The sequence below is a fragment of the Thermobia domestica genome, chromosome 2, assembly GCF_964235325.1.
Source record: "Thermobia domestica chromosome 2, izTheDome1.hap1.1, whole genome shotgun sequence".
NCBI classification, from domain to species: Eukaryota; Metazoa; Arthropoda; class Insecta; order Zygentoma; family Lepismatidae; genus Thermobia; species Thermobia domestica.
Genome location: NC_137455.1, coordinates 52,319,962 through 52,331,787, shown reverse-complemented (window position 1 = coordinate 52,331,787; position 11,826 = coordinate 52,319,962). Strand labels below are relative to the sequence as shown.

Here is an 11,826-nt window from a genome sequence, read left to right as displayed (position 1 = left end):
ACACACATCTTCTTATCTTCAGTTTTAATTGCTGATTTCAATTGCAATTAACAATTACAATTAACAATTACAAGTTTCAATTGTCAATTGCAATTAACAATTGAATATTTCAATTGCACCCTTTGCAATTGACAATTAACAATTAAAAGTTTCAATTGCCTGGTGACCAATTAACAATTAACAATTGACGAAAATTTAATTGCAAATTTTATGATTGAATTCAATTGCAATTGAAATTAATTGTCAATTACAAATTGAAATCAATTGCAATTGAAATCAATTGCAATTGATTTTCAGAGCAATTACTTTCAATTGATTGATCAATTGCAATTGATTTCAATTGATTTTGCCCAACACTGATCCTAGGTGCTTTTATTCTTATTTTTCTTTTTACTTATCTTGACTAAGAATCCAAGTAAGAGCTAAAAACTATATTCTAGGTGCTTTTATTTTTATTTCTCATTTTATTTACCTTGACTAAGGCTATAACTAATATCCGGAAGGTAAGTCATAGCTTTCTTTTATTTTTATTTCTCTTTCTATTTATCCTAAGACTCCAAATTACTGAAAGCTACACCCTAGGTGTTTTTATTCTTATATCGCTTTACTTTCCTTGACTAAAAAATTCTAAATAAAAGGCAAAATCTATATTCGAAGTGCTTATATTCCTATTTACCTTTTACTTATCTTAACTAAGGCTTCAAGTGAGAACCAATAATGAAGTATAAGGTTATTTTATTTTATCTTATTTCTCTTGGTTAAGGTTGTACGTGAAAACTGCAAACTCGGCATAAATAAACTTTTTATAGATAAATAAAATTCTTAAAATGTCGTATTAAATCATATCTTAGTACCCCAAAGGTCATAGTATCCAATGTCTTATCTTTAGTTTTAAACTGTAACCATAAACCTTACAAAAGTAGATGAGAAATTCGTTATAGTTTGTTAAAAAATAATACAAAACAGATACACAAAAATCCTTATTTATTGGCAAACTGAAAGGAATGTTCATCGGAATTGATGTACAATTCATCTCTTTTTTGTTGTTAGTGTAACATGTGATATAAACATTATATAGAAGACAATATTATGTGCTTTACATTCAATAAGTAAGTTCGAAAAAGAAGGAAAATAATGTTCATAATGTTTGTATACCACGTTACACAAAGATATATGTATATATATGTAATATTTATTCACTTATTTATTTACATAAATAAGTATATTTAACAACTTAACATCAACATGATGACTAGCATTTCTTTGGCTTGAGTAAAAATAAATTAGGTGATAAGGAGCATACAAATGAATTACGTAAGAAAACATTTTATCTATACTGAGTGATAACTAAGAGATTCAATCTAGCTTTTATCCTGAGGCAACATTGCAAATGTGTGAAAAGGTTTGGTAGATTGTTTTTCCGTGATATAAAAGAACATATAGGAAATGTTTCTTCTTACATGATATATATGCCTTTTACGATACGGAGAAATATAACAGTTTCATCAAAATATCATTAATTACCGTGCCAGCAAAATAAATAATTCACAACTGTTTTATCACAACGATTAAAGTACGAATTGCTGAAATAAACTAACAATATTCGTAGAATAATAAACAAGTAAAAGTAACATGGAATTTCGTACTTCAAAAAGAATATCACATTTGGATGTACAAATAAATTTAATAACAAAAAAAAAGTTAAACTTCAGATATGTGATCTTCAAAGTAATAGAATATTGACTAGAAAAATAAAAATCTTAAGAATTTTGACTAGGATATTGAAATTTAATTCTCAAATCTGACTAGGATAGGATTTCTTGCTTAAACTTTAACGTTCAAACTTTCAATATACATATATTTTTTTTTTACAATTATCAGTCTAGAGCTCTCAATAAACTAAAGAAACTAAACCTATTAATGGATAATTTGCCATACTCTATACTTTTGAAATATAAAATTGTGAAATTAATCATAGACTGTACTGAATTCGAAATGTTATTAAGAAATAGTGTAAAATCTTAAGATCAGGCTTGATGGAAAGCTTCTCATTGGAAAAATGAATCTAATCTCTTTAATACTTGAAATTTTATAATTCACAAAATTTACTCGTAGAGTTTACCTTACATTAAAAACTTTCCTTATAAATTTTCAATTATATTTATAAATAGTATGTTTAAACAAAAGTATGTTTTAATTTTTTTACTAAGTGTTAAAAGAAGACAACTGAAAAATTTACACACATAATTTTGAAGTATATTTTATATTTTATTATAAACTTATGAATAAAAATTAACAATTATGTCTATAAATGATAGTTGGTTTATGATAAACGTGTTTCTCAATAGTGATGACTCGAACAAAAAAAAAAAAAAAAAATCACTCTCTTTTCAAATTAAGAAGCTAATCTTTTCTATGTCAACACTAGTGATTGCCAAACAGTTGATCGCGAGCTACTAGTATTGTCAGCCTCATCTCATAGTTGATTGTATACGTGTAGGGTTGTGCATGTTGTTTTTCGTGTGTAAGAAATGTAAGTTTATAGGCAATAAACAAATGTAAGATTTTTTTTTTTAAGAAGTTGGTAGTTTACAGTAGGATTTTAAAAACGGTACGGGTAGCTCAGAAGTTTCATAAGTTTGGCGACCACTGGTTTACACTTAACACAAATTGTTTTAAAAGTAACAAAACATTATAAATGATTATAAATGATTATAAATGTAATTAATAGGATAATTAGATCAGGATTCAATATGTAATGTAATGCCAAGTATGACTGTCAAAATAGGATAGAAATAATTAAAATAATAATAATAATAAGTGCAAACACAACTTAACTGAGTAACATTTGTCATTGTACAACCTAAAACATATACTTTTTTCTTCATTTGTACAACATTGTCTTGTCTGTGAAATTTCAGTAGTTAAGACTAATAAATGCAATTAACGTCATGTTTCATCATTAGAACAGTGCTTTCCTCACTTTATACTCCCTTCTGAAAATCTCTCTTCGGAAAAGCTGCATATGCTTTTTTACTTACAAACATATTGAACCGAAAGATGAGAAATGATATACATTTATTCATTAGCCATCATAGTACTCAATGGTGACTCTTTTGTAAATATTTATAATTCTGGTTTTATTAATGAATAAGAAGTATCGAAAGTTTTCTTAGTCATCCAACAGAAAACAATTCTGGCTATGATTTTTATTTTAATACACTTACAAAATTTCCTTGCTTTTCCCGGGAGAACAATGAAAAGTAAAAAGATGGATAATTTTAATTAATAAATCTAACTATCTTAAGGACAACTGTACGTTTTTAGTATTATAATTCTAATTTTATAACACAAAATTAGAATTTTAATTTTTTCTTGTAACACAAAATAATACAAACCATATTAGCATGTATTTAAAGAATATGTAAGTTGACAAATTGATATAAAACATTTAAAACTCAGATAAGCATTTTTATCATAAGGTTAAAAGCGATAAACTATTTCTAACCCTAATATTGTACAATTTACGATGAGAGTTTAAAGCATATTTTATAAGTCTGTATATAAAATATGCTATTTTCTTTTGTTGATGAAAACATTTTTTTCTCTAATTTCTTTATATGTTCGAATTGTAGGTCAAACAATTAAAAAAATATGACTGAAAAGTAGCCAAATTTAATGTCTAATCTGTATATTTTAAATTTAGTTGAATCGTGATAAACGATTTAAAAAAAAAAAAAGAATCTTATGTGAAGTCTAAGTACTGAGCAGTGTATTATATATAGTAGTATGTAAGTTTGGGGGTGATTGGTAATATATTTTTCATGTCCAATTAATAATAATAATAATAACTTATGTAAAAATGCTTGTCTTAAAATACAAGTAGTATATTACTCTTTGAAGAATGTATTAAAGTAATTTCTGTAACATTATAAACATACAATAAATAAAATTGTACAGGAATTTTGACTGCTTACTGTTAATTAAGACAAGTTAAAATTACAAATGATTATGCTTTATCTTCAGAAAATGATTATTACTTCATTATGTTCTGTATTATTATGATGTTCGCTCTTGAAATAAAATCATCAATAAAGGAAAACATAGGTATATATAAATCAGATGAAGTATTCCACTTGACTTACACTGAGCTCTTTTAAATTCCAAATCTCGTACCACACATAATTCGAATTTAGCGGTACTTTTACAAGATATGCCTAGAAAAGTATTATTATTTTTATGAAGTACATTTTCGCGGAAAGTGAGTATATTTAGAAGAAACTAAATTGCTTCTATTCAGAACAATTGAGTCACTTTGTATTCTTTCTTTTCAATAATGGTTTATTGTATTGCAAGGTTAAATTATCGTGGTGAATCCATAAAATGAAATTTGAATCACTTCACACTTATTTGACTTCAACTAACTTATCTCTATTGATTAAATACTTAAAAAAGAAACATTACAAGAATACATACCAAACATTTTCTCTTTCCCCGTCTAAGACTTTTGAGATTTTTGTTTAATTCAATATCGTCCAAATTATTTTTCTCTTGAATTCGGTATATTTTTAAACTCGGTGTTTAGAAAATAGAGGATATTCTTTCAAATCCATTTAAATAATTTTGAATTATAAAATAGTTTTCCTTCCATAATAATAAAAATGGGTGTATCGTTCAGAAGGTATATATTTTTTTTCACGCGTTATACCCTAGCCAACTGTTTTTAAGTTGGTCACAAGAAAGCGGGTAAGGTTAGATTTACATCGAAATGGCACCACCCGAGTGTGACGTAATGTCACGTGGTATTATCATGGAGGCAAAGCGCAAAGGTGGAATAAAATGAGCCCTGCAGGGCTTCTAACTCCCTTTGCTCGGTGAAACTCGCTCAGCTATGTTTGGTAACGTAAATAAATATTTTTTTTTTATCAATAAAGTTGTGTGTAAAAAGTGGACTAACTACCACATGATATTACGCCACGATCGGATGGTGCAACTTCAATGTAAATTTAACTACATACCAAGGGAAGCAGAAATCTCTAGGTAAATGGTGGAAAAAGCACAATTTATGCATTATATATTACGTACAAGGGAAAATGAGTACTATTTTTCTCTTATTTTAATGATAAAAGTCTTATGAAAATTAAAAAAAAAAAAAAAAAATTGTTGAGTCGGGTTTGAACTCACACGAAAAGCGTTGTTCATCACTAGCCCGCTTACTAGCATGCTCGGCTACGAGGACCAACGGCAACTGGCGTTTGATTTGTGCTATATATATGCTACGTGGCGAGAAACAGATAACTCCAACCAATCAGAACCGTGTATTTAGCTCCTATGGCTAGGATTGAGCGTGATTTAAATATATACGTTCAGAAGAGCATGAAAAAACGTACCAGAAACGATCCAACAAAATACTACTTTCTTTATGATATTATTTAGAAGTGAAATAATGGGTCTAATGCTTTATATGATATGGGTAACAACCTTAAAATAGTATAATGATATTAATGGGTTAAAAATCAAAAAGTTTTTAATTGATAATATGCTTTCTTTAAATTTATTAAACATTTTAACAAAAGAGACGCTGACCAAAGCTTAAAACCCACTTTATTTTAAATTATAATTTGTAACTGTTTCGATTTTGGCTGAAGGCCTCAGTAAATAGGAAAAAAAAAAATAAAAAAAATAAAATTAAATTAAAAAGTACAACAATGACTATATATATATATGTCTGTTAAAAGAATTTAAACTTTTTCATAACAATGACTATATATATGACGGTTAAAGAATTTAAACTTTGTCATAACAATATTTATATATATGTCTGTATTTTCATTTATTTTCGATAGTGTCTGAAGAAGGATATGCTAGATATCCGAAACAGTTGCAAATTATAATTTAAAATAAAGTGGGTTTTAAGCTTTGGTCAGTGTCTCTTTTGTTAAAACAATCAATCCAAAGCCATGAATAGTCTTATTATTAAACATATTTCTGCTAAATAATAATTTCTAATGCTAGAGGAATAACTCAATTTTGAAATGAAATATAGTAATACATTAATTAAATTTAGGTTTACCATGACCTGTCATTTTTTGTTTCTAATTTTGTTTAAAAAATTATTTTGGTCTAATGATACCAGTGATAATATTTACTATAAACATTAAATGATAAGTTCTTTTTAGACTGAATTATTGCAATTTGGTAATTCTTATTACAGATAATGATAAAGGAATTAGAATAAAAATAACCTAGTTTCAATAAAATAGAGTCTGCTTCTCAATTTGACCCAAAATAAAAAAAAGAAAGAAAAAGGAAAAGGTATCACCTAATTTACTATTGTGTAGTAATAAAGTAAAAAAAAAAAAGTTGCTGTAAACTCATTTTTTCTATGTAATAATATAGCTATATATAATGCCTGATGTGTAAATTACTTTTGAACACACGCACACATTCACACATGCCGTAATGGGGCGAGGTCAACTGCATCAAAACACGAAGCTGTAAAATAAACGAAAAACAATGTGGCGTGGACACAGTGGATATACAGTATATACATATAGCGTACATGATTAATATATATATATATATATATATATGTAAATTCTTATCACCAGTTCACATTTCACTTCTACAAAATAAAATACAGTGACGTAATTTTTAAAATTTGTTCTTTCACTTCTCATGAAAAAAAATCACACTTGCATATACACTTATATTTTTTTATATATTTATATAGATAAATGATTAATCTAATTATCTTCTGTTTATTTATTCTTAAAATTTATTTCTTTACTTTCAAATTACTCAACATATATTTTTAGATATATGTACAGTTCCATTTTACTCTTTTTTTATTAGTGACCAATCACAAAAACTGAAAGGTCAAATAATATACATATATATATAGCTATATATGTTCACTTGTAATTTTTTTTCAAACTCTTTCACTTGCCTTTCTAGGAACTAAACTTGTTCCCAATATTTGTACAATGTTTGACTGGAAAGTTCTGGAAACTCATAATTTTAAAGATCACTATTTTGCCTGTATCTAAGTACAGAACTGTTTTATTTTTAATATTGTTCGGAGAAAGGAATCATATGATTTTGTTTTCTAAAACGTAGATAGGTACTTCATTGATTATTTGCGGCTATTGTTAACCCTTTCTTCTTCTTCTTTTTTCCCCAATATTTTAATACAGATTTGTAAGTTGTTTGTTACCCTTTTATTATTTATATTTGTACGTACACTTTATATTTTTAGGCCTATATTTCGGACATTTTCTTGTCGCATGGTTTCTTCTGAAATGATTGGTTTACACATTTTCAGTTCAAGTGTCCTTATATAGTATCTTCGATACCGTTACAAATTGCATCTATTGTAGATTTTGTTTGTGCATTTCTTGTCGCGAAGAAAGGTTTGTGTCTGAAACTAGAGATGTACCATAGATCAAAAATTATTTTTCATTCTGTTACAATTTCTCACCGGTAATAGTTAATATTTTCTTTTTAAATAAAAGTAATAGCAAAAACCGTAGCACGTATTTCAATTTTGATAATTATCTGTAATATTGTCGAACTACTTTTCTTATTGATTGACAAGATTCCTGCACTCAGTTGCTAAAATTGAATATTAATTATATTATTTCACCAAAGTATAATTTAAAAAAAAACTGTCAGAGATTCCTTTCTTTCTGAACATTGTTTTGTTCTGCACTGCTTCTTGTAAAACGACGCACACGGAAAGAAATCCATGCTTTTCTTTTTTAAAAAAAAATATATCAATAATTCGAGAAACAAAAAGACCTTGTGCTATGGTCTTTTTTTTAAGTACGGTGTCAGTACTGTTGTCCTGATGAACTCACTTCACCGAGCCACGAATCTGGACTTGGAGGAAAATCTGGATAGCCATGATTGCTACTTCCGTTGCTAAGATCTGATGCGGGTCCATTTGCCAAAACAGGATGTGGAACAATGTGAGTGGGCGGTGGACCCTGACCTGAAGGCAAAAAGAAATGAAAATAGTACATTTATATATATATATATATATAATATTCACATATTTTAAGTAATTTACCAGATGGAATTTTAATAGTTTAATATTTTTCTTTCTATTTTTGAGAATTTCAAAGGTTTCTTCAATGAAATATCACACCATAAAGCAAGTAGTTACTTGATTGTGAGGTTAATGGGGGACGTCAGCAATAGGGTCACTCTTCTCCCGTGACGATACAGGACATAAGCCAGCATTCACGTGGATAGTGGTGGCTTTATTCTTAAAAAAAAAAAAAGGATACAGCTTACAGGTCAAATAACAAAAAGTAAGAACTCGAAGGAAGTATATAAAGCGAGAAGGAAAAATAATTTACAGAACAAGTAAATAAAAATGTAACGTCATAAATTAATTACCACATCACAAACTCAAATTGTACATATATAGAAAAAATGTCAGTAAAATGCAATAATTAAGCATAAATTCACAAGAAAGAATGAAGAAGGAACATTCACCAGAGCAATGGCACGAATAAAAGTAAGAACACCCGAAGTGAGAACATTTTTATCCCTCCAAGACAACTAAAATCAATCGGCAGTCCAAATAGAAGAATGTGGTATCTTAACAGTTGCGTTTGACTAAAATATACGAATAGTTACGTACTCGATAAAGGAAGAAAAAGCATAACTGAGGGAAACAATATACATCGATGATATAAGTAGCAATCAGAAAAGTGTTTCTTTCGTTTGAAACAAACTATGAGCGAAAGTTACTAGTACACATGCAAAATTTTCGCTTTCCACTTTGTTTGAATCTAAATTTTGTATTTGACATTTTATGGAATTAACTGCAAAACTAATATAATGTTATATTTTTGTATAATACCTTAAGGTAGGTACTTCTGGGAGGTTAGATCTTTTGACAATAATTAGATTCTGGAATATCGGAAATTAAACATGTTAAGATATTGTGTTCGGGAGAATTAAACAAAGGAAAGCTTGACACATCTGTTGATTTAATTTTGCTTCGTTTTATGGGAATTGTTCAGTATGAAAAAGCTAAAAATTTCTTGTACACATTCGCAAATTATCGATATTATTTATAAAAGTATTCATTCTAAATTCATATTTATTCATTTTAATATACAAAGTAAATATTTATTAACGTTTTTTTTTTTTTTTTACTTGAATTATAAAAATTTCCCTGTAATAGAACACACACAAAATATCATTAGTAATGCTGAAACATTTTATGTTATTTTTCTATATTTTCGACAATTTTCGAATTGTGTGATATTTTGATGACTTTCACAGAGTGACATATGTGGGACACAGAGGGAATAAATAATAAAATTTTTAATGTATATATCTATTTGAATACAGGCCTTAAATTTCGCCAAGAAGACTCCAAAATGTTGGACTGCCTTCGCCTTCCAACGTCACTGTAGGTAGTTTTCAAAAACTTGGAATGGCCTAGCAGCTTCAAAAATGGCCGTGGAAGTGAAATGCAGAAGAAATTCCGTTGGATGGAGGGATGACATGGAAATAGACGAAAAAGATTCACGATGCTCACAATGATAATACACACACACCACAGAATTTAGAAAATTTACCGAAATAATTTTGAAAAATGAATGGGAATGGAGTAAAAAATAAAATATGTAGGTCGGTTGAAAAAAAAAAAAGAGCATAATTTTATTTAACGTGGCAACACCACAGCGCACACAGATACACCTATTGTCATGCTTTTACTACAGTATATCAAGATTCATGATATTCCTTCACGTTCTCTATATGAGCAGTCAGTGAAATGGAGTTAAATGTGCCTGCTTGATTGAATTTTTAACACCGAACAAAGTGAATCCTAATGAAATTCATTGTCGTTTACAAGCCATTTATAGGAAAAAAAACTGAGTGTCAAATGCGTTCATTAGATGAACAGCAAGATTTCTTGCATCGGCAAAGGTAGAATGACCATTGAGGACTGGAGTCTGTGGTAGATAAGGAACTTTGATAATAAATGAACGAATTAATTGTAAACAGCCTTGAATTTCACTTGTATATTCAGTTTTCTGAGAATAAAATTAATAAAATATATTAATTGAATTCTATTACGCACACAGAGCGAAAAAATGACTGACTGGACCAAGGCTCGGATCCCGGACCTCTGGCATACCGTGCCGATGCGTTAACACTACGCTACCCAGAACAGCCATTCACTCTCTCACTCTCGAGGTCGGTGCTCTCCACTCTGACCACGTGGGTTATACCCCAGACCACTGCTGTGTTTAGACAATCCCTGTGTCCATATACCGAGCACCTATGACGGTTGTAATTTCATGTATATATATTGATGAAAGAGGTAACAACCATTTTTTTTTTTTTTTTTTTTTTTAACTCAAAGCAGATCCTCTGTAGATGTGAATTCTATGACTCACAAAGAATGCCTACCTCGATTGTCCAAGTACAGCTGTGATCTCTGGTACAACCCACGTGGTCCGATTGGAGAGCACCAACCTCGAGAGTGAATCCCGGTCCAGTCAGTCACTTCTTCACTCTTTCTGTGTTACAGAATTAACATCTACAGAGGATCCGGTGCATGTTAAAAATCGGTTATTTCCTCTTTCATCAATATATATTTTATATTGTCTTCTATGTGTTGAGATTGCACTTACATTGGACTCCATTTCACAGGGTATTCATAAATGAATGAGGAGTCTTCAATGAACTTTGGCGTGTTGTTGTGAAAGAATGTAGTTATCAGATGATACAGTAGAGACTGTTTCTTCTTGTATAGATCACACACTTTAAGACTAACACGTAAATATACTTTTCTCGTAACCACGAAACATCACCCAAATGATGCCAAGGAACCAACTTTCTCGTTTGCTTAAAGTTTATGTCAATATGTTCTTCGACAATGCCGTTTGTCCGAAACTTCTGAAAGCAATCTTTGGTAGACGATGTATAGGTTACTTTAATGTAAGTAAGAAACTCTTTTTTTTTTTTTTTTTTTTTTTTTTTTTTAAGTCATAATTTCTAGAGTTCATTTCGACTTTACATGGTTGGGAGCATGCTCCTCTTTTAACTGTTGGGTTTTCGCCGATTGCCTTGCTTCTTTTCTCAGTATTAGAAAATACTATTTCATTTTCGTAGACTAAACACAAGTGAATGAATGAAGCGACCTACATACAGACTCGCGCACAAACGGAAGGAATTGATGTATTTCCAAACAACATGATAATACAGGAAATTGACTGCTTCACCGACTATCCTGTAACTGGCCATAAATAAAACCTACACTGATATTGGTGACATTCTAAGCTACCTAGGGTGTGGCGATAATGTTCAATAACTGTACACAAGGAAACCCAGGGCCGTAACGTGTGGGGGGCAGTGACAACTGCCCCTCTAGGGAAGCTCCCGCCGTTCGAGCGGGGCCTATTTCAAGACAAAATTTTCTTACTCCATATACCTTACGAACATGAAATTATAAATGAAGCATCAAACAGGTTCACTACATTACATAAACAAAACAGCACACAAAAGGTAAATAAAACAAAAATGAGTCTTGGCCCCATTCTAGTAAAAATGTCTACTATTAGGGGCCCTAGAAATAATATTTATTCCTATGGCTTTGAGATTTGTCAATATTGACCTCTTAATTAATTTGTCATGTATGGAACAGGCCCAGAGGCGTAGGCTACCGGCCCAGCAGACCTTGCGGTGCGGGAGGGCACGCAGGCTCTGGGAGCCCATAAAGAGTAAGAGAAAGATGGAAAGAGGGGGCCCAAGAATTAGAAAAACAACTTTTTCTAGGGGGCTCAAATAGGCGTATTA

General features: G+C 29.9%; 1 protein-coding gene across 5 annotated transcripts in view; it reads right to left on the bottom strand.

Moving 5' to 3' along the window:
- Nucleotides 1-755: 755 nt before the first annotated feature.
- Nucleotides 756-11,826, bottom strand: part of LOC145672109 (LIM/homeobox protein Lhx3-like) — a 345,528-nt gene continuing 334,457 nt past the window's right edge. For 2 of the 5 annotated variants that reach the window (XM_081741402.1, XM_081741383.1), the window contains exon 7: nt 758-7,993. In XM_081741402.1, the coding sequence (XP_081597528.1) occupies nt 7,833-7,993 (161 nt within the window). In that variant the 3' untranslated portion in view covers nt 758-7,832. Of the gene's footprint in view, nt 7,994-9,261; nt 9,467-11,826 lie in introns of those variants that run through there. The other 3 variants (XM_081741393.1, XM_081741421.1, XM_081741411.1) reach the window with 3 other exon arrangements.